Source organism: Brachyistius frenatus, unplaced genomic scaffold (genome assembly GCF_029030835.1).
Source record: "Brachyistius frenatus isolate BFR_SWC_R1_liver_20210118 unplaced genomic scaffold, ASM2903083v1 Contig_104, whole genome shotgun sequence".
Lineage (NCBI taxonomy): Eukaryota > Metazoa > Chordata > Actinopteri > Embiotocidae > Brachyistius > Brachyistius frenatus.
Window position 1 is genome coordinate 579,013 of NW_027210703.1, and position 24,224 is coordinate 603,236.

The 24,224-nt window shown below is 42.8% G+C and overlaps 1 protein-coding gene across 2 annotated transcripts in view; it reads left to right on the forward strand.

Annotated features, from left to right (window-relative positions):
- The first annotated feature begins 10,895 nt into the window (after positions 1-10,895).
- The window catches only part of ctsk (cathepsin K), a 135,900-nt gene continuing 122,571 nt past the window's right edge, over positions 10,896-24,224 (forward strand). For both annotated transcript variants that reach the window (XR_011311483.1, XM_069711974.1), the window contains exons 1-4: positions 10,896-11,072; positions 12,490-12,612; positions 17,990-18,112; positions 20,331-20,483. Coding sequence is in view for 1 of the 2 variants with exons in the window: in XM_069711974.1 (XP_069568075.1) it covers positions 12,490-12,612; positions 17,990-18,112; positions 20,331-20,483 (399 nt within the window). In the remaining variant the exon portion in view is untranslated. The remainder of the gene's footprint in view (positions 11,073-12,489; positions 12,613-17,989; positions 18,113-20,330; positions 20,484-24,224) is intronic.

Below are 24,224 nucleotides of genomic sequence, written 5' to 3' on the forward strand. Positions count from 1 at the left end.
TCGGGCTTCTCAAGTGCTCATCCTTTTTGTAATGGCTGCCAGTGACATCTGGTCATCGTGCTCCCACCCACAGGGTGCGACTATTCTTATAACCATGAATATTACCTGAGGATTATTAATTTTCAGCAGATCCTGTTCCATCCTGTACTTGTTTTTTTGTAATGAGACAGAAAGAACAAACTTAAGCCTACCAAGTGTTTCAATAATGGAGGGGGGGATTTAATGGAGTTGAACTGCAGAGAATATTGAAAACACTTTATTTCTTATTCCTACATTTTCCACATTAGTATTCATATAATCTGCATTTAAAAGCTGCAATGAGCAAACAGAGGTTACATTTATAAAGGCCTGCATTAGATATGTTTTTAATACCCCTTATATTGTTTTTCTGTGGAACATTTTCTAAAGCTTTGAAGCTTCTCTCAATTAAATCTCCCTTAAACCCGCCGATGTAAGTCTCGGTCTTTAAGAATGGAAGCTGCGATGGACGATCAACTGGTTTCAAAGGTCGTACTAATGCAATTCCCCCGACCAAAACATACAAGCGCAAATAGACCTTTCAGCTTTTAATTCCATGTTAAGGCCTCAGCTGTTGCCTCCTTTAATGAGAGTCAAACTCATCACAACACGGCGTGTTCAGGTACTCTTTGGGGTTAAAACATTGGCACTACTATAAAGAGAGTTTCACTTAAGCAACGACGCATTGAGCTCATTTCATTTGTTGCCCGTCAGCAATTTCCGCGTAACCCTCGTCTAAAGATGTGAATTAAAGGACGGGAGCGTAAAGGCACCGCGGCACCTTAAAATCTCACGTCGACTGCTCATCCTTAAAGATCGAACTCGGGAGACGGATCGGCTCGTGACAGATCAACCACCGGAAAAATGCTGAACGTGTGCCGGCAGATTGTGTTTTGTGAAACGAGCTTTCGTCGCAGCGAGCGTGATTGGGGGGAGGGGGGTCTCTCTGCTGGGAATAAATACTAATCCCTTAAACATCGCAAGCACACGAGTTCATCAACGGAAGGCACGGACGCACGGTCCTATAAACAGATTATATGCCAGGAATCATGAATGACTTTGTTTTGGTGCCAGTTTCTGACTGGGATTCGTTGATAATTTTCTGACAGAGACACAGAGAGGAGAGGGGGAGGTCCAGTAGGAGGTGACGGTCCACGGCCGACACAAACAGATGTCACCGCTGGATTCAGTGCTCAGGCTTCATTTCTAAGCAGACAACTGTGTTTCATTTACTGTAGTCTAGTATTGTTGGATCAACAGTCTGCATTGACTGTTATTTGGATTTTAATGTATCACAGGTTTCCCCTTCAAAACAAACTGTTGATCAGAGGTTCCTGAACTTTTTGGACCGTCTACCACTTTCGTACCCATCCAAATTTTCCAAAGCCCCAATTCCCACTTCAGATACCCACTTTTTTTTTCCCCATCGGGTAAAATTCCCTTTAATAATAACGTTAAATAACATATATTTATGTCTTTTACAAGAAGTGGCGCCACTTGGCGGTTTAACTGCTGACTCCGACTTCTCTTCAGCATCGAACGGTTCCTTTGACCCGTCAGGTCCAGCAGTCACAAAGCGGCAACCAGCAGTGACGTCACCCGTCGGTTTGTGAACTGCCACTCTTGAGTGCCGATTTTGGCTGTCGCCACGTTGCCAGCTCTGAATGGTTTGGAACCGGAAGTGACCGTATTTGGACGATCTGGGGAGGAGCGAGTGGCGGATCCGAAAGCTTCGCTCCTCAGTCTCACACATCTTTCTCTGTTAAAATGAAGCTTTGGCCAAATTTCTATTGCATCAATTTCTATTTTGCCATTTCGCATTCTAATCAGCTCCATTACCTTCACGCTGTCAGCACACCTTATATTCACAAATTTGAGCTGCACCATATCCGACGAGTGATCTTTTCCGCTTTCCTGGAGACGAATGGTCCTCGGATGCTGTTCTTTGATCAACGCAGTCCTGTCAATGTTTCTCAGACCTACTGTCACGTACACAACATCTATATCACATTAATATGTGATGGTCCGCACTGTACTAAATGAGGATGCTTCATATGGGTGAGGGACCAACTTTGAAGGAATATTGAAATAAACCAAAATCAGAACCCTCACGTCAGCTAAAAGACAGCCCACACTTGCCGGAAGCATTACTCGAAAAAGAATTGGCACCTTTTATGCTCAGATCATCCAGCAAGCTTGATCTTAGAAAACCACCCACACAGACAGACTGGATATGAAAAAAGATATTAATGCAAACAGAATTATAATTATGTTACACATTCCACCGAGAACCTTAGCAAAATGTCAATATATTATATAAGCGTAAAACACTTTTTCCCCTGTCTCCAGGGTGACAGTTCTCTGTTTGCTGACGTGAATAATGTTATATAACTTAAGTTATGTTACGCAAGTTAACATAACTTATTCATTACATTAATTAAAACAAATTTATGTCTACTTTTGCTTTCGCACCGATTCCACCGCTTGTCTCTTGGGTTAAAAGTCCTGTGTTTACGTACATTAATAACGCTACGTGCACAAGTTAAGTTACGTACACATCTACGTTAAATACTTTACGTAAAATAAATCCATGTTGACTTTTGCCTTCTCACACAAACAGACACAATTCTCCTTGGTAAAAGTCCTGTTTACTTAAATTCATAATGTTACGTATGTAAATTAAGTTACGCACGTACGTTAGATAAATACTTAACGTTAAATAAATGAACGTTGACCTTTGCCAGCTCACGGACTCTAAAACCTGTCTCCTGGGTGAAAGCACTACTTACATAAATAACGCATATTAGGTTAGGTTTCGTTCGTTATATACGTTTTAGCATGTCTCGTAAGATTACTTGGTGAAAGTCCTTTGTTTGTGCAAACATAATAGCATCTCAAAACTACTGCGTCCTCGTGTTTGTGCGTGTGTGTGTGTTTGTGTGTGTTATCAAGGATTTTATTTTTGCATCTATGAAATGCGACCAATTAAGTTGTGGGCTTGTTAGCAAAAAGTTTTATTTGTGATTATATTCGGTTGTGTGAATATTAGCGGGCGCATAAAGCATAAATGTAGACACTCAGACGTTCCACTTTCTTTACTAGCCAATCCGCCACCTGTCATTTCTTACTGGACAGATTGCTGCAGACTGTGGCTAGTAAGAGATTTTTTTTTTTCTGAAAACAACTGCCTGCTGCTGCCGGAAATTCTGTTAATGAGCCTGAAAACTTGCTGCGTATGGCTTCAAATGCAGGGTTTTTAATTCTGCATGATTTTAAGTCGGCGTTTCCAATTAGTTCCAAGTAATTTGATTCAGTGTTGCAGGTGCATCAAATTAAAACAATTCTACCTCAACCATAGTAGCTTTCCTGACAGTTATTTGAATAAATTTACCAAATCTCCCAACCGTATGCCAAAAAACAGGCCAGAAACGACCCCCCCCTGTGGATGTACCTGTGATTCAGACATGTGTTTTGTTTTGTTTTTACTTGTGCATCGTCTGGTGTTTGTTCTTGTTTATATCCTTTTGATCGTTCTATTTTTTTTTTTCCCCCTCCCACAGGCACTTTGTGGCCAAAAGAGCCCCCGGACCTCCTCTCGGGTAATTATTTTGCCTTTAATTAACCTACTGAACAACTAGGTTAGAACAACATCATTTGACATTCCACTGAAGTTCTTTTAAATCTGGTAACCTTGATGACGATACATTTTTTTTATTATTATTTTTTTTTACGGGAACAACAGAGCGTGTTGTTCTTTTTCAGCTTTTACACTGGTTGCACCTTGAGTCACCCGATGGCAGCGCTGACCTCACTGTGTCTGAATGTAATTACAAAGCTACAAAAGTCAGGTCAAAGTTGTTTGAAAATAGCATTTTTAAATTCATCTTTTAAATGCACAGTACCAAGCAGGAACTAAGTACAACAGCATTAAAAAAAAACCAGCAATAATTCATTTTTCACCGGAGTATATTAACTGATCTTTTTGATATTCACTCTCTGCTCGGAATCAAAATGTTCAAATTTGATATAATCTGTTTGGATGAATACAAGAGTTAAAAATGCCGTCTGATGTCTGGTGCACACGAGAACAGAACACACTGTTATGATCGGAAATAATCAGATTAATGTATTGAACACAGATTTAAAGGGGTTAACAGAGGTCAAAAAGATTTTTTTTTTTTTTTTTTTTTTACTATTATTATTATTATAAAAAAAAATTAATCCAAGGCTACCACACAAAAAAATCCCAGCCTCCTCTGGAGCTACTCTCCTGGTTTAGGGAGCAGATTCCTCAGAAGAGACCCCATCCTCCATCTGCTGCCTCTTTGAGAACCGTCCATCACTGGTCGACCATCACAGCTGGAGTAAGAAGTAAGTAATGTTTTAAAAGCCAAAGTCCAGCTCCATCGGTGCAATTCTCTTTCTTAATTCTCTGCTCATTTTGTCTTCAAACGTGGCTGATACTCGTCTGAAACCTTCTGAACTAAATCAAAAAAAGCAAAACCCCGAAGGAAAAAAACGGATTAAAGGAGTAAAATCTTAAGAAGTTAAAAAAAAAATGCATGTCATCCCAAGGAGGCCCAAAACTGAAATCTACAAATGAAACTGAAGGTCGCGACAAATATTATATATCATTATCAGTCATACGGTATTATCACAAAGCCCCAGTGGCTCATTGCATGTTTATTACATCAAACGTGTTACACTCACTGCTAGACACGCATAATCCTCTCAAGCGCTGCCCCTTTCACTTCGAGTCTTTGTTACGATTAGTTTGGGACTCTTGACTTTGCTCTTAAACTGCGGTGACGTCACTGCAGGTCGTCCCACGTACGTGTCCACTGTGCTCGCATGTCACGTTTGCTTGCATTGACCACAAGCTAGCATGAAAATAAATAAATCAATAATTTCGCAGACGACGCACCGCAACAAGTCAACTTTCAGATGTAGGACCGTTTTCATAAGCAAACAAATCTTGAATGAATTCCTGATTAAATGTGTTTTGTTTCTTCAGTTCCATTTTTTGACATTAATATCGTGCAATATTTAATTATATTTTGCCCCTTTGCAACGGAAGATGCTCGTCTTTGTAACTCCAGTGTCCTGTAAATTCCCAGAAGAGGCACTTGTTGTGTGAGCAAGCAACCACCAGGTGGCGCCACTTTAATCCCACTGTTACAGTTGCCGCCGTTGGTAACAATTCACTGCTATGTCAAATGCCTGTCATCTTCTATGAAGTACAATTGATTGCAGGAATTGCATGCGTGTGTGCTAAATCTGACTTTGGCCACGTTCGTTTGCAGCAAAAAAATCATCATCATCATCATCATCGTCGTCATTATTCTAATACTCATTGGCTGAATCAGAGGAGCCTTCACTTGGCTCCGCTCCTGATAACATTAATGCGCCTCACATTCACAGACTGCATCTAATTCTACGAACAGAAATAGAGACGCTCTCTGCGTGCAAACCACCAGCGAACGTGTGGAGTATTTTTCGTTGAAGATCATGTCGGCGGTTTCATCGCCGAAGTTTAAAAGCTGCTTCGAGCCTAAGAAATGGAAAGGAATCGTTAAGTGTGTCGAGGACCTACATTTATTATCTTTCCCGGAGCGCGTTGGATGAAAAGATCAATAGCACTCTCATATCTGTCCATTCAATATGACGGTACTGCCAACAGATGCTTAATTTAACTCGGGATGAAGACTGGAATAAGGAAGAAGAAGAAGCTCTCGCTGGCTCCCCATGAAAGGGAGCAAAAATGGGCCTCTGAAGCTCGATAAATAACAACGTTTTATCTTGTTCAATTTACCCTGAAGGAGAAAAACAAAAAACAAAAGTGGAGTAATAATGATAATTGGTGGTTCAATGGGTTACGTGTCCGACTGTCTCTCTGCGTTCTCGTCTTGTGATCACACCAGCAGCCGCAGCTTTAATTCTTAACAGATGCAATTCTCCCAAAATGTTGAATTGCGCCTTTTAGTTCAGCATTCAGTTTTCAGTTCGTCCATATTTGATCTGTTCTTGAGGAAATGATCAGAACACACGCACATTTAAAGCCTCATTTTTATACCACAAAGAAAATTACAAATTGGGCTTTTCTTTGTTTTTTTTTTTATCTCACCTGCGGACTTTTACTTTGCCCTTTTTTTGTTTGTTTGTTTGTTTGTTTGTTTGTTTTAAACTCTCTTAGAGCAGAGCAGATGTTTTCAAGTTCACTTTTTCCCTCTTAAAACATTCACACGGGCTTTGGGTACGGTTCGGACGGAGGAGGAGAAAAATCAGGTCGAGCGTGGCTCAGACGTCGGAACAACTTTTTGACCCGTCTGAAATACCCTCGAGAGGAACAATCTGGAGCAGGTGGGGAGGGGAAGAAGGGGGGGGGACAAAACAACAACAACAACAACAACAACAACAAAAAAGACAACGCAGTCTGATCTGTTGGAATCAAAACAAGCCTTTAAAACCTCTTTGGTGTCTGCTGTTCTAATCGCTGGACTGGTCAGTGAAAAGTGCACACAGTTCAGACCAGGATTTAAAGCCCTCTCGCTCTCTCTCTCTCTCTCGGTGGATTGGAAAGGACTGAAGAATCCTGAACGATCTGGCCCGATGTTTTTCTGCAGCTTAAACGCAATTAATTTCAACAGGGACCAAGTAAAGGGTTACGTAATCTTTCCCTCGGAGGGATTCGTACGGACGCATATGGAAAACGGGGATGTCACTCGCTTTCCTCCGCTGCGATGGAAGATTTACTTCCTCGCCAGTGCCCGAGCCGGGTTTGTAATCGCACGGAGCCGATACCCCGTGATGGCGTGAGTCAGCGGGTCGATCACATGACGGGAGCAGAGGAGGATTCTGGGAACCCGAGCTGTGGGGTTTTTTTCAGTTTTTTTTTTTTTTTTTGGTTTGTTTTTACGCCGAGATGGGAAGCAGATGTGGGCCGAATACAGAAGGAAGAGAAAAGGAAGACGGTGCGCAGTGCGGGACAAAAAAAAAAAAAAAAAAAGAGGTCCCAGAGCGTGACACTAAATCAATCGCCACAAATAAGGTAATGGCTGCCAGAGGCCCGTCGTGAAATGCGTGCTCAACGTCGGCCCCTTTTCGTAGAGGCGTTGTTGATAGATTGTTTTTACCGCTCGGGATTAAAAAAAAATAAAAAAATAGAGCCGCGTTGACCGCCTTCGTAAGGATACGTCGGATAATAAATCTGCACGCGGGTCGCGACCCCTCCGCCTGATGGTATGTTCGCCGATGCTGACGGGGGAGGGAGGGGGGCCTTGATGGATCAACGGAGACGCCGCCTCTCGCGAGTCTCATTACCTAAAGTGGCCGAAAGAGCAACCTGCGGAGAAGAGTCTCCGAGGAGATTAAAGATGCAGTCCGGTGAAATCCAGGGAGCAAAGAAAAAAAAAAGAAACATTGATCAGATAGATAGCGAGCTGTCAGTGATGAAAGCCCGTACTGCACTTAACGCACCGACGATCTTAACAGCCACCGACATTATTCGCGACCTTGAGGAGCGCCGAGGCGGCAAATGAGAGAGAGAGAGAGAGATCTGCACTTTTACCGCTTTCTCGTCGCTCGGCGTTGTTTGGCGCCGCTCACCGCATCTTTACCGTCAGGGAAGTTTTACTGCTTCTGCGCCGTTGGGGGGTCAAAATAAAACCAGGCGTCAAAGTTCATTACTGTCACGGTCCTGCCTCTCAGTTTGTGGGGTTTCCTGTTTTACTTCTGTTTTACGCTCACTTCTCGTATCTGTTCATTTCACTTCTTGCTCTCGCGGGCTTTTTTTTTTTTTTAATTTTTATTTACCGCCAGTTCTTTGCGGTCACCCGTGTTTCATTAGGTTAGGGTTATATTTAATTTTTTTTCTTTCTTTCTCAAACCAAGATCTTGAGGACGAACCGTCCGCACTGTGCAAGCGAAGAGGTCGGATCGCTGACCTATCTGCACCGGTCGCTGTGGCAACGACGGACGCGGCAGCAGACGGTTTAACTCGGCCGCAGTCCGCAGAGTGTCGTTGTTGTTATCGTTGTTGTTGTCGTTGTTGTTACCGTTGTTGTTATCGTTGTTGTCATCGTTGTTGTTACCGTTGTTGTTGTCGTTGTTGTTGTCGTTGTTGTTATCGTTGTTGTTATCGTTAGGGTTAGGGTTAGGGTTAGGGTTAGGGTTAGGGCTCACCGTGACTCTCTGAATATGACCTTGTCAGCGTTTGTCACGTCGCGATTGAAAAGAAACGCGATCCGAGCCAGCGGAGCGTCCGGATCGGGACGCGTGTGAAATGTGATTGGAATAAAAAAAAAATTGTAACCCGCCCGCGTCGTCCTCCTCCTTGTCAAACATCACGAACCAGAAGAAGATCGCGACGCTTCCCCCCGCTCCCACCGAGGGATTTTAACCGTTGCCCTCGCTTTGTGACGCGTTTGACGTCAAACGCGTCACAAAGCGAGCAGCGAGCGCGGCTGCCTGTGGCACCGAGCGCTTCTTCCTCCGGAGCAGACGTCGCATTTTACGCTGTTTTTGAAGCAATTACTGGATCGATTAAAAAAAAATAAATAAATAACAAAACGTTTGTACTCATAAACCTCCATATTCTCATAGATATGCAATTTATGTCTTTCTGTAATTTTCACACTTAGCAAAGTCATCCGGCGGGCCGAGCTGGACCCCCCCGACGGGCCGGATCCGGCCCGCGGGCCGTATGTTTGACACCCCTGGTGTAAGTGATAGAGGACAAAATGGCTCACTCTGTAAAAAGGATCTCTGACATTTATCTTTAAACATGAGGTTTCAGCAGTTTGATTTATAAAAAAAAACAACAACAAAAAACAAGCCGGTGTCTCATTGCCTTCTGTTTGCTTCTGCATATTTCCTTGCAGTCGGCCGTTACGCCGGAAGATACCCGACTTGTTCAGACTCGGTTAAACCCCCGAGCGTCACGCTGCGCCGGTCGAACGTTTCGCACGGAGCGTTTTGAACTGACTCGCTTCCGATGGAACCGCTCCGCGAGCGTAAAAGGAATCATTACAGCAGCCAATAACAATTTAGATTTACATAATAGTCGCGAATTGATGCCCAAATGATATTATGGCCCGTCGCTGTGCTTTTGCTTTGAACTAGATACATCGCTCACTGGCAGCTTCCCTGTGAGCGGAAGGAAAAAGTTTGGTGTCGATCAAAAGTTTATGTCCCAAAAGTAGCAGCAAATGATGCTGCGTCTTTGGTCGCAACATAATCGATATCTCGTAAAACACGAATGACACGATGGTACACTGATATGCAACAGCCGATCATGAAGAAAAGTAGCCCGAGTAATATTTATATCGCGTACTGCATGTAGTGTTAGCTGTACTTGTATTAACGCCTCTCCGTTCGCGGAGACCTCATTACATGCGTGATTAAGTGTCACCGGACATATGAGGTACACGGGACGCTCCTATATTTGGACCTGTGACTACATGTGCCAGACTGCTGTATGACTAAAGGAGTCACACCACGCGTTCATATATACACGCATGACTAACAGAATGAGGAAGCACACCGCCACCAACAAAACGGGACAAAAATTACAAATGTGGTGAAGATCTATTTTCACTCGGCCGTGGGAATTTTATCTTTATCAGTTGTTGCTCGTGATCAGCTGAGATATGTCATCTTCTTGTACCATCAACGCTGAAAGATCTCCTAAAATACCGTTTTTGCACTGTTTTCTGCAAAAACTGCAATGAAAAGAATCGCCCCCCCTTAATCTCAACCATGAATTTTAAAGTTAGTTTTCTACATATTGTGGGTCTGGACTAAATCTCAATTCTAGTGTTTGGACATCATCTCAAGACAAGGAGGCTTTTTTTTTTGTCTCGCCACGGAGCTTATTTATTTATTTGTTAATAAACAAAAACGGAGACAACAGACATTCTGTTTGAAATTTCAATAGAAATCCTCAGCCAGCTGAAATAAAACGGATATTTTGATTATTATATTCTTTTTACTTTTAGTCCGTACTACCCTTAAAAAGTATGTTGCCAATTGGGACATGCTACTTCGACATAAAAAAAAAAAAAATGCATCTCGAACTTTGACCCACTTTGTCAAATCCGTTGGAAAATGTCCCCAGGAAATTTCCCGACTGTTTACTTTGTTACCGGGATGAAAATGGCCAACGAAGTGTTTGTTAAAAAAAAACAAAAAAACAATAATAACCAGTGCAAGCGGCGCTTTTAAGTTTGTCGGTGACCGCCGGTGCCCATTCTCGCAGCTCATCTTTTGATTTGTAGGTGGCGCGTGGAGGTTATTTACCGAACCAACTGACCCACTTGCTCTCACGCTGATGCTGACCAGCAACATCCTCACAAATAGACTTCTTTGAACCGTTAATCGTGGCCTTATTTCTACAGAGGCTCGCGGTCCCAATCTTTTTCCCTAAATCATTTACAAGTATAATAGCATAATACCGTGTTTAGGTGGACTAAACTGACTGCTGTCAGTGGACTGCTGTAGCGGAAAAAAAAAATTCCCCTCGGGGGATTAATAAAGTAACTACCTAACCCAACCTAACCTATTACGCTTTAACGTTGCTTTAAATGCGCAGGCCTTTTCCTCTTTCAAGTTGACTCTTGTACATTGTAGGCAAAACAAAGCAGCTGTTCAGACTTTTTGTTTTATGGTCCGGTATATTATACAAGTGATGTTTGACATTAGAACAGAAATAAAGTCGAAGCATTTTTTTTTTGAGAACCGTCTTCATTTTTCCAGCAGTGACTCAGACTGCAGCCGTTCGCCCGCCTCTGAAGCTTTCAGACATGCCTCAGTAACCCGACACCTGACATCATCTGGTTCCGGGATCTTTGCCGTTGGAGAAACCAGATGTAATTTCCCTGCCTGAAAAAAAAAAAAAAAAAAAAAACTCCTCCCCAGACCTGGAGTTCCCATTGTACTTCCTTAAAACCCGAGTGATATAAACTCACACACTGACCTACTTCAGCAGCAGAGGAACACGGCGTCAGACTCAGAGGACTTCACCAAACTTAACAAGACTTTTTTTGGGGGGATTCGAGGTAAGTTTGTTTGCTCCTTACTTCCCTGTTCAAAGCTTTACTTTCAGTTTACATGTCAGACTGTTTAACAGGGCTCAGTTTAGACTTAGTTTAAATGAGTTTCACTAAGCTGCGCTGAAGTAAAACAGTACGGGACTCGCGTACTGGCTCTGATTTGCCAGCATTGACTTTCAGTTTTTCTGTAGAGATCTCTTCCCTTTGACTTTAAGCCCAGATAAATTCATCAGTATTGTCTCCAACTAAGAGAAGTAATTAGTCTTAATAAGATTACTGTTAGAGATTTATTTTGACCCAGTTGCACCTTAATACAGCGGATTTTGGAAGTCAGAGCTGCAGCTTCAACTGAGATTCATTTTGAGCTTTGCAGAGTTAATGTGGCATACCTTTGGAAAATAAAAATGATCATAAATACTAATGCTTTATGTAAAAATATACATTTATTTTACCAGAACATAAAGAGACTACCACCAGCGGTAACTCGTATAACTCGTACAGCGTCACAGCACACTGCACAAACGCTGTAAACTATTTGCACATATCCTGACTTTTCATCGAATCACCCAAAAGAGAAGCCGTGAGATCAACGCGTGTAGGAAGCAGACAATGTAAAGCAGAAGCACTTCATGCATCCTGAGAGCTAAAGGAAACAGATTGCAGATGAGGAGCACGATGTGATAAAACAGCAGGAAGAAACCTGACAGATGGCAGGAGAGCGGAGAGAAGCGAAAGGTGGAGAACGAGTTCAGTCTGCGGTGAATTTTTTTAAAAGCGTGCCTCTTAAAAATGCACCGAGACGGCGTTTGAATCCCCGATGAGACAGCGGAGGGACTTTTTCAACACGGCTGTCTCTCGGGTTTGATTCTTCATCTGTATGGCGGATGGCGCTTGCATGTTTGGTATGAAACTGCTGACAGACGATGTGAATAATCTCTAAAGAATTTGTCGGGAGTCACATGAGTTCAGTATTTTTTTATTCAGTCTTATTTCCGGCATGCTGTGATGAGATAAGCAGTTATCTGTACAGTGCAGTAAAGTGAACTTAGAAAACTTTGCAATGTAAAAAAAAAAAAAAAAAAAAAAAAAAAAAGGGAAGTTGATGACACGGCGTAATATAATTGTAAGCAGATGTTCCTGTTTATTGTTTTAAAAGTAAATTATAACACTTCCTGTGGACCCCCCGTAGCTCGTTCTATAAAGAAATAAAGATGGCAAAAATAATGTAGTTAGTTATAATGTAAAAAATTCTTAACAGCAGAAGATACTTGTTGACCAATGCTGCATTATTGTTACGTCACAGCTGCGTAAAACGACAATATAATGTGGATCAGCGTGGGCTCTGTGTGTCTAACACGACGTGTGTGTGTGTGTGTGTGTGTGTGTGTGTGTGTGTGTGTGTGTTGTTGTTGTTCCTCTTAAGATGTTGTCGCGTGTGTGCGTGTTGCTGCTGGCTGCCGCGGCTCTGGCCCGCCTGGATGAAGTCTCTCTGGACGCCCAGTGGGACGAGTGGAAGACGACGCACATGAGAGAGTACAACGGCCTGGTGAGCGTCCGTCAGTGCGTCCGGTATTTAAGTGACCACAAAGTGCTTCGCGCTAGCAAAGTGAGAATACAGCAAAGCTGAAAGACCCTTTTAAAGCCGTGGGTTATTATTTTTATTATTTTTTTTCAGATTTCCACCCTGAAAAAAAAAACCATCCCTCAGTTCTAATGAGTAACAGCTGCAAAGCTGTGAGGCAAAAAAAATAAAAAATAAACAGCCTCGGGCTCTATGGTTCGGCGTTACAGGGACGAATTACAAAATACAACAAGTTTCTTTAAATTTGATCACGAAGTAAAGATTTGAAAATCCGAAAGTTTACAATTTGACTTGTCGAAACTGTAAATCAGAGCGTAAATATAATCACACCGATGTCACTGAAGCTGTTTCTAAAAACGATCGACTCCAACTCAAATTTGATGCAACGGAAAGGAAGCACGCAACGAATGCTTCATCCATTTTAAACCTCTGTCTGTAAAAAAATAAAAATAAAAAATAAGAAATGGCATTGGTTATGTTTTTCCGACACACAGAGGCTGGTCCCGGTGCAAGGACCTCGAGGGTCGAAGGGGTGACGGGCCGTGGTGTAAATATAGAATCCGGAACAGAAATGGCGTCAAAGAAAATGTTTTGAGAAAGAAGCAAATAGCGGACTAACAACAGAACAGCTTTGAGCAGAGACGTGATTTTGTTAGCTCTCGGGGCATCGAGCTTCAATTTGAAATAATATTTTGGAGAATTGATTTGGGGAAAATTGCAGTTTGTGTTCTATAACACTGCACTAGTATTTGAAACTACCACACTTCTCCAAACTTGCTTTCCAAGTTGATCCTGTTGATCCGACACTGTTGGCTCACGTGATTCCCTTTGGATGTTTTGGATGGAGAAAAACATGATTGCACAATGTTTGGCCTGACCGTTAAAAGAAAAAAGTCTGAGGGCCCCTCTCCCCCCCCCCAAAAAAAAAAAAAAAAAAGGGGGGGGGGGCGACAGAGGGAAGGGTCAGAGTGGGAAGGTGATGTTACATTTTCATTATGGCGTGATTCTCAGCTGCCTCTGGAAGATAGTCGAGCTCGCCGAACGGTTTCCTTTTCTTTTTTTTAGTCTTTTTTGTTGTTGTTGTTGTTGTTGTTGTTTGAAGCTCAGTCTCCAATCAAAACATTTACCCAGAAGCTGTCGGTGGTTTTCCTCCCTCAGCTGCGTCTGGATGTATTGACGAGCGCTTTGTGTGTGTGTGTGTGTGTGTGTGTGTGTGTGTGTGTGTGTGTGCGCGCGCGTGTGTGTGTGTGTGTGTTGTATCTTGTCTGTCGGCTAACTCTTCGTGTTCCCTCCTCTTCCTCTTCCTCTCCGGCTCTCCGCTCCGCTGAGTCGCTCAACGCGTGGACGTCTTTGCACTTTGCGTTTGACTCACCGTCTGTCTGCGTCTGACTCAATTCAGTAGCCGGTCAGCTCAGCGTTATTGTCTCCTCTCTCTGTCTCTCCTGTTTCTGCTCTTACCAGTCCGGTGGATATAGATATATTATATATATATATATATATATATATTTGTTCTTTAGAGAACGCTGAACGGAGCGGATGTTCTTTGGGGGGGGGGGGGGTTTACGTAACTCGACGCTGCGACTAAATCTCCGTTCAGCTGGCTTTTCTGCTTCTGTCTGGTTGCCAACAAGAGTTGAAATTCTCATTTGAACGCATGAAGAAGTGCTTTTGGAATTTAATCGGTTTTTTTTTATTTTTTTTATAATATAATCATATTTATTATTTAGCTTGTCAAAGTACCTTTATTCGATACGTTTAACAGAATTACATCGTCTGCGTATCGACAGATTTTTTTTTTTTTATTAGTAGCACCGACTTGAATACCAAAATTTGTGATTCGGTGTATTGTACAGGTCAAAAAGGTCAAAATTTGGATCCTGGTTAGTTCGTCTTACCTGAACCGAGATGTGAGTCATGTCCTGTTTCCTGTTTAGTGTTTTCAAATGAGTATTTTGGCTTTTTTTGTTGTTGTTGTTGTTATATTTTGCAAAGACATATGATTGTGTCCTTGATTTGTTTTTGTTTTTCCTGGAAAACATTTTTTGAGTAAAGACATCATGCAGAGGAGGTCAGGGTTGATGAGGGTGGGGGGGGCACAGAGGAAGGGGGGGGGGGGGCCTGAAAGGAAAAGGACTTCAACACCAAAGACCAAAGGTTCACATCCTGAATGTAGCTCTTGGTTACATCAAAAAGCGAGTTACGGGAGTGAAAAATTCCCCCCCCCCCCCCCCCCCCCCCCCCCCCCCCCCCCCCCCCCGGGGGGGGGGGGGGGGGGGGGGGGGGGGGGGGGGGGGGGGGGGGGGGGGGGGGGGGGGGGGGGGGGGGGGGGGGGGGGGGGGGGGGGGGGGGGGGGGGGGGGGGGGGGGGGGGGGGGGGGGGGGGGGGGGGGGGGGGGGGGGGGGGGGGGGGGGGGGGGGGGGGGGGGGGGGGGGGGGGGGGGGGGGGGGGGGGGGGGGGGGGGGGGGGGGGGGGGGGGGGGGGGGGGGGGGGGGGGGGGGGGGGGGGGGGGGGGGGGGGGGGGGGGGGGGGGGGGGGGGGTGGCTTCAGTGAAACAGTAAAAAGGGAAACATGTTTTGTCTTCTCCTCTGAGCCACTGTGAGCGCCGAAACATCGTCGTAACGCATTTCAGTCACGCTTTAGGAGCTACCGGTGGATAATCCGAGAGGCATTGTGTTGCTTTAACGAACAATGTGCTAAAGAAGTAAAAAAAAAAAAAAAAAAAAAGTGGAAGAAGTGCTGACATAGTCAGATTTGACTTAGCTTTAATTCTGCTTCTGCAAATGTGCTAATAATCTCGGCGGCCCCTTTTATTTACGCGATCTGCTCCGGTAGAGGTCAAATAAAAGGTTTAAATCCCCACCAACAGAAACTAGTTGTCACGAAGTCGTGATTTGATACACCGGCAATCGTCACGTGTATACATGTTAAAGCATTTATGAATTCATAGCAGCTTTCTATTTTTAAAACAGTCCTGGCAATTACGGCCGTGTTTCCGTATTTAGAGTATTAAGGAGGAAGGAAAGATATTTCCAGCCCCAGCTTCTAAGAAGCACCTGACACGTCATTGAATATTTGACAGCACAATTAAAACAACCATCTCTGACAAAAGAACAATCAGCGCTTTGTGTATTCTGCTGACTCGCTGCAAGCTGGACCGTTATCTTTAATCACTAAGTGTAAATATTTAACGTCTGCACCGCAAACGCTGAAACAATGCCCCTCCCCCACCCCCCCTCCCGATCATAGGGGTGTAAGCGAGAAAATGATGAGGCCGGCACCGGTTGCTCTACTTCTTTGTTTTGGCCCAGAGTGGAAACGAGACAGATGGAGTTGGAGAACGGAGAAGAGAAAGTAAAGCAGGACACGCACAATGAGAATTTACTCTTGACTTTTTCTGATCCTGAGCCAGGATTTCAAAAACAGTTCATCTCCGAGTGGCTTCAAGATTCGTTTTTATCATAGTGCCACTGTGTCAGAAATCTCCAACAGAGAAAACTCCTCTCACCTTTGGACTCTCCCCCCCCCACCCCCCTTCCCCCTCTCCCATCCCCGGGCGCTAAAATTCCTCTGCTTTGTTTTCTTTTTCTTTTTCCCGGCTGTGAAAGAGGAAGGGAATGTGAATGTCGTTGGTGGTAAACCAGAGCTGACTGGGAGTTGACTTCCTGAAAGCTCACCGAGCGTCTGTTTACCCCTCCGATCTTCACCTCCGGCTGGAGGTCACTTCGCCACAGCTGTGGAGTGTGTGTGTGTGCGTGTATGAGTGTGTGTGTGTGTGTGTGTACATATAGATGTACAGTTTATCTACAGTACTACATGAGCCTGAGTTCATGCAGACAACGTGAGCGTTGATGTATTCAGTGTCTGCATAAATGCATGTATTTATCAAAACGTGTGTACGCTCACACGATCTATATTTATATATCTTGTGTAGTCAGCAGGAAAGACACCCGGCTCTTATTTGAATCTGTATTCCTCCGACCGTTCCTCTGATCCAAACCCTCCCCGGACTGACAGCCGCTGCGATCGAATCAAAGTCTCGTTGCAGGATTTGCATTTTCCGTTACAGGGAATAGATAGAAGAAAACAAAAATGTGTGATTACAGTTATGCCAATAGTTGTTAAGACCACAAATATTAAGTAGCGCATAGATGTTTTGTTTTTTGTTTTTTGTTTTTCCCCCCACACCAACCACTTAGCTGTATCTCATTCCCATATTTTTGCCTTTCGGCGACACAACAGTTGGCGTTATAAATGAAAGTCACACACATTTCTTATCACATAATTGACACACAGTGGGATACTGGATAAAGGATAAAGTCATATTTTACCAAGTATAAGCTGTACTAGGGAGGATAGTTGTGTGAATGTGCACTGGTCTAATTGGCCTAATTAATAATACAGGGCTGTAACACAGACAAGCTGCTTTTTTTGCTAATTATAATGGGAATTTGCCCTGTTTGCCCAGATTAGTTTCTTTCAGCTGTCAGGTGTTAGTGCTGGTGGGAAGGGAGGTAGGGAGGGAGGGAGGGAGGGAGGGAGGGAGGCAAACTTTAAACTTTAGATAAAGGTGATAAGGATTTTTTTTTTTTTTTTTTTTTCTCATGTTATAACCTCTTTGTGAAGCCCATTCGTGTCAGGTGAACTGAAATGGCTCGGGACTCTGTTACCGTGTTAAAGTACAAATTTAAAACACTCCAGTTTTTTTGTATGTTGAAGGGAAAAAAAAATGTTATTCAGAGGCCACAACGTAAATCCTTTTATGTGCGATGTACTGCAATAACTAAGTAGAAAATAGCTTACGGGGGCTGCAGCTATTTCATGTCAGAGAAATAGATGACTCCTCAAGCTGAGAAAAAATGTAAACAGAAGGCGAATCTGTCTGTAACATCTGTCAGTGACGTTGAACCTTTGCCGATTCCGTTTTAATACCTCGTAGTTGGCTTAAGTCGGTAAGTTTTACATTCTCAACGGTTGAAGGGACAAACACAGGAACTTTCACCCCGGAAGACCGGCGTCTGAGTGAGAATTTGGATGGGTCGTGTAAATAAGTTACTTGTGCAACGTGACGGATTTAAGTTGCGTAATATATGTCACGTTAGCTACGTAGAAATGACTTATTTAAACCCAAACCGTGATCTTTTTATAACCCCAACCAGGTACTTTTGTCGCCTCGACTAAATCAAATTTCAACCTTGTCATATAAAACACCAACCGGTCCTCTTTTTAAGCTTCTTAACAAAAAACAACAACAACAAAAAAAAATCTATCTCAAGGTGTAAAAGGATGAGTCCAGCTTTTGATGTTGAGCTGGGACGTGACACCTCCTTTGTTTCGCCCTCAGGATGAAGAGGGGATCCGCCGGGCCATCTGGGAGAAGAACGCGCGTATGATCGAAGCTCACAACCAGGAGGCGGCGCTGGGCATGCACTCCTACGAGCTGGGCATGAACCACCTGGGAGACATGGTGAGTCTGTCGCTGTCCCTCAGTGCTCCAGGTCACATTTCGAACTTGCCTCCCGGTCTATGCGGTGCCAGACGAAACGACATCCTGGGAATAATATCCCGATTCAGCAGATATTTGTTCCAAATGCCAGGTTTAATGTTTTTCACCCGTTTAGCGGAAGACAGTCGCCTCTTTGCCAGGACTCCTCAGGATCAGCATTTTTTTTTGTTTTGTTACGTGTACCTTTTCTCGCTTGCATTGCTCTGTAAGGCTTCGCCTACCGTCGTTGGCGTTTCTGCTTTGAAGAGGTCTATTTCTCTATTTTTGGTCATGAGAAAACATAAGCTATGATCGGTTGGAGTTTTAACGTGTCACAAATCCTGTCACCTTGTTGACATTGTGACCATCTTGTAATACATGTATAGATATTGAGGGGTTGGATCTCCAGCAAATCCCATTCGATTTTTAACACATTTCAATTGCAATATGTTACGCAATACCAAAGTTTTGACCAAATCGATCCCCATATGAGCCGAGTTTGTTTTTATTGTTCGAGGTTTTTTTTTTTTTTCTACAATGAGATCACAGGTTCAGCTAGTAGACCGTATATTCAAATGGACATGTGTCTGGATTTCTGCGTCTTAAGTGCAACTGGCTCCGAAACAACTCCGGCTCAAATTGACACCCATTCAAAAAAGCATCAACATCTCTCGCGAAATGCAAAGTCAGCAAATGTTTTCCACAAGTCATTGTGGTGTAAATCGCTACAGACAATCCTTCTGATCAGTGTTGTGATGGTTCTTCTAAAAATAATATCGTTATTTATTAGATATTAGGCCTCAGAGAGAGGTATGTTCAGGGACATCACTGGTTTGATTGACGTGCCTGGGGCACTATGCCCCGCCCCCCCCGATAAGTTATTTTATTTGTATTACTAATTAAAGTGTCAATTATTTTCTCAATGAATAGATTAATCATTTAAAAAAAAAGAGTGAAAGAAAAGAAGACAAGTTGATGTCTTTAAATGTTGTTGTTTTTTTTGTCTGATCCAACACCCAAAAAGAGTCTCAGTTTACTGATCACGTATGACACAAAAAACCATCAAATCACTTTTGATGCACAGGAACCAGCGAATATTTAGCATTTAAAATACTAAATACCTTTAGCTGCTGCAGTCTGGTGTCGTCTCCGTTTTGCGCTGCAGCCTTTGAGGTGAAACTAAACGGGTTCGCTGTCGTCGGTGACGCGTCGGCGAACGACTGATGGTTGTGTTGTTAGCACGAAGAGCCCAGCTGTAACGAGCTGTATATATTAAAAAAAAAAATTAAAAAAATGAGCAGTCGTCGTGGAGTGCGGCGTGCAGTCGGCCTCATTTGTTCGTGACAGGAACATGTAAGCACATCCTGATTCTGGATAAGTGGCCAATTTCATGTTTATGTAGGAACAGGTGGCTGAAAGTGACTGGAAGCACCGAAATGAAATGAAGCGGAATTAACAGATGGTGTGTATTTCTTCCATTAATGATCTTTCTGCTTTTAGCCCGAGCTGCGATGAAAACCCCCGGAGAATTCCCCTAATAATAAATAAAATTCTTCTATTCATTATTGCTCAATATCATATAACCAGCCAGCAAAAAAAAAAAAAAAAAAAAAAAAAAAAAGGCCAGAAATCACTTTATTTGAATTCCTCTCGTGCTCGTCATATCCATCTTTCTCCTCCTCCTTCTTTTCACGTCAGTGTTTTATAAATCTCGGAGCCCTTTTGCAGGAGCTTCTGTTGTCCCTTTTTGACACGTGCTGTGAAAAAAAAAAAAAAAAAAAAAAGACATTTCACTTCGGAGTAAACTGCGTTAAAGCCATGTCTTCATGAATTACTTTTCACCCTCCGTCATCCAGCCGAATCAAATCCTCCCTCTCTCATATCTTTCTCCACTTGTTCTTGTCTTAAATCTAAAAATACATCCTCTCTGTGTCTCTTCACTTGTTCTCGTCCTGAATTTTTTTATTTTTTTATTTTTTTTATTTCATTCAATTATTCTAGAAACCAAAGTAAAGTTTTGTACCAATCTTCTAGTCGTCTGACCAGTGACCCCCTTCACTTCTGAGCCCTTATTTCTTGCACAATTTTGGTCTTTAAAAACGTGTAAAGTACGTGAAAGACAAAAATCTCAGAAACATTAATAACACTACAAACAATGTGGAGAAATTGCTAACTGTCAGCGGTGTCTCTGTTCACGCAGACGTCGGAGGAAGTGGTCGACAAGATGACCGGCCTTCAGGTCCCGCTCAACCGCGAGCGCGACTTCACCATGTCTCTGGACGACAGGGTGTCCAAGCTGCCCAAAAGTATCGACTACCGCAAGAAGGGCATGGTGACGCCGGTGAAGAACCAGGTCAGGCCACAAAGGACTCGTCTTATGTTTGCAGTGTTTTCGCTTTCACATCTGCCTGTTTCTTCAGCCACATTCTGTCGAAATTTACATTTTTAAAGAGGCTATAATCAATATTTTAGGCGAAAGCGTTTTTTTTTTTTTCCAAAGAAATCAATTTCTCTTTTGAAGTCGTTTATTACACTTAGAGAGTAATCTGTTACTTATATGTGGGTAATCTTTAACATTTTTGAGTACTCTATTACTCATTAGAATGAATTGACTATACTTTAGAGTAATCTATTACTTTAGAGTAATCTGTTACTCATTTTGGGTAATCTATTACTCGTTATTATCTATTTATTTCACTATGACGATGTCATTCGTATTGATAAACCTACAGAGACTCATCACCTGAATCCGCGGCTCCGTCGAGTAGCAGGTTTTCCGCTGCCGGTCCTTTATCTTCGCTGCTGTGGTTCAATCTCATCGCGTCACAGCAGACAGCTCAAAGATTTAAAAAAAAAAAAAAAAAAAGCAGCTGATGAACATAGTGTAGCAGTGAGCGCCCTAAAGGGCCATAAACGGTTCTCAGGTTGACCTGAAAGCGAGTGAACATTGATCTTAATGTTTGCCGGGTGGGCAGAAATACAATCGCAAACGAATGAGAGTGCTACTCTGTAACTGCTGGTGGGAAGATAAGCAACTGTTTGCGAAACAAGTTCCCCTGTCAACTTAAAAAAAAAAATTACCGTATATAAGTGTTGAATAAACAGAAGAAGAAATGGCTGGTTAGCAAAAGAAAACTGCGCACGAATCAAAGAGGCACGCATAAAGGGATCCAGTCCAGACTGTCGAGACCACGGACCGTATATAAAAGTGGACGCAGCTTCCGGGTCTGGAAAGAGAGGACCGATACGCGGGTGCCTTAAACTGCGATACCACCGAGTGCCACTAGAGGTCAGCTCCATAGACTCCCATTCAACCAGTCTCATCAAATTCAAAGTCATTCAAATTTCTCCACGGGTTATCTCGGTTTTGTTAGTTGAAGTCGCTCCTTCTTATTAGTTTACTGGCGGTCCATCTGAAAATAATCCATCATTAATTCAAAAATAAGCTTCAAAAAGCTGTCTTTCTGGGGTGCATGCCTGTTTGATTGACAGGCTATCGGTGGGCGGGACGAAGTATCGCCAGATCGAGTCAGATCCACCGCTTGCCCCCCCCCCTCCTCAACTCGTCCCAAATATGGTCATTTCCTGCTCCGTTACGGCCGTTCACAAACCAGCGAGTGGTGATGTCACTGTTGGATGCAGCTTGATTGAAACTTACAGCGCAAACAAAAGCCAAGTGACGACACAGACAGAACCTGTCAGTCAACTAAATGTTTGGTAGAGATTAGCTCCGCATCACGAGCCGCGTCTAACGCAGTCAAGGATCAGTTCAAGGAAATGTTACAATGAACAAAACAAATCATAAGAATCGTAAGCGCCCGTGTGACAGAAACGTTCAAGGTTATAAAGTACTGAGGTGACATTACACCTCAGACCTGGAACATCAGAGGACAGACTGACATTTCTGGATCACAGCTGACAAGGAATCAAAGCCAGAACAGTCGGCGTCTCAAACAGGAAATGATTCCTGTCATAGTTTCCTCCATAACTCAAATATAAGACAGTAATCTGCAGTTAGAGGGTTCCTGTCGGGCTTTTTGACACGTGGTGTTTGTTTGAAAGTTTGAGTGGAAAACTCAGGGAAAAGATCCCAGGGCGACTTTCGGGCTAAATGTAAAGAGGGAAACACAAATCCCTGTTGATTTCTTCGGGGAGATGAAACTGTTGCAAGCAGAAGTAAAAAAAAACAACAAATAAATAACGACACCAGGTGGGAGCACATGTCGGAAAAAAAAAAAAAAAAAAAACGTCAAATGTAAACCGTAAACACCGGGTGGGAAATAGTTTTGCATTCAAATAATCATGAAAATGTACAGAAGCAGCATTGTTATGTCGACATTTTCTTTTAAAGCTCCGTCGTCGGCTGAGTTTAGTTCCCGGAGACACAAGGTTTCCGCTTGACAGTTAAAAGCCTTTTAGATTCATCACTTATTTAAATGAAAGAATTTAAAAAAAAAAAAATCATCCTCCGACACCTGCGAGTGGCTTTTTCTCCCCGAGAGCAACAGCAACAGCAGCAGCAGCAGCATGTCACCTCGCAAAAGCAGAGACTCCCGAGGATGTGGTGAATGTTTTCTTTTGCAGGCAGGAAAAAATGACTTTCAGAAAGAAAAAAAATAAATAAAATAAACTAGAAAAAAAATCCTCCGTTTTTTTTTCCCCCCCTCAAAGTTGCAGCTTTCCTTTTATCTCCACAAACACCCACAATCCGGAGGCGACGGGCCCGCTGCCTTCGCTGCCAATGGACTTTGAAAACAAAAGGAATGGCTTTGATTTAGTCGATATAATTAGTCGTCGTGGATGGACTGAACAGCCGGGGCGTTATTTATGTAAACAGGAGTTTGAGGAGAACTGGAAGTGCATAGATTGAAATATGGCATTCATCTGTCCTTTCTGCTAACAGGCGAGATTAACAGCAGAGCGATGTCATGTTATCTAATGAGCATCGGAGTTGCTGTGAAGCGCAGAGAGCTCACGCTCATTCATATTTCCTGCATTTTTGTTTAGTTCTTTTTTTTTAGCTTTAGCAAATAAAATCAAATATTTTCTAATACTCCATAAACAGGCATTTGCTGTCCAAAACTTCGTCATATACTTATTTTTTTTTATTATTATTGTGCAGGGCAGAGAAATAAATGCAAAGCAGAAATTGCCGATTTAAACGTTTATTTTTATTTTAATGAAATTGCCTTTTAAATGTTACTTTTTGTTTTGTTTTGTTTGTTTCATTTCAGTGTAAGTAGACGGAACTAGATGATACTAACAGTTCTTGTCCCTCAGAAGACTTGGACGAGCAGTTTTTAGGGGTTTTTGGCACATTGAAACATGCCGATATGGACTAACCCGTGCGTTCAAAATGAATCAAACTCGACCAGTGTGTTACATCAGAGTTGGTTTTGAATACGTTGTCGCCCCCTGCCGGATGAGTGTAAACCTGCAGCTATAAACCAGGACTCGTGCAGCAGCTCCTCTCCTTCCTTGTTGCTCATGAATTATGCAACAGACTGGCTGCATATTAACAACCCCGCTGCTTCATCCTCAGCTGCTTTCATGGCGACTGAGTTGTGTTTTGATGTTTTGTTTTGTTTTGTTTTGTTTGGGGCAAATTTTCGGGTGTTTTTGTTTGTTTTTGTTTTTTTTAATTGGAGCAATCTCGGAGCAGCCGTATGTTAACAGTGGCTTTTTCTTTGAAGAAGAGGCAGCAGAGATGTTGTAGCTCGAAGTCGGAGGGAGAGTTTTACAGTCAGAAGAGGACTCTGATGGAGTTTTACTACTTCGGGACGGAGGGAACTTGAACACAGCAGCTCTGTTTTCCAATAACAAAAACAAAACAAGTCTTAAGCCGTTAAGTTGAACATTTTAAAAATAAATAAATAACTGACCTTGGACAGACTGAAAATGGTGTATCTATTGGCAGACACGTTACATGACCAAAAAGTATGTGGACACCCGACGTCTGAGATTGTTGACCATCTCAATCCAAAGCCAGATAGGGTTGTATGCAAATCTAATTGGAATTAATGCCTTAGTTTAATTTTGAACATAAATGTTTATGTGTATTATAGCGGAAGTTTTCATTTAAAAAAAACAACAA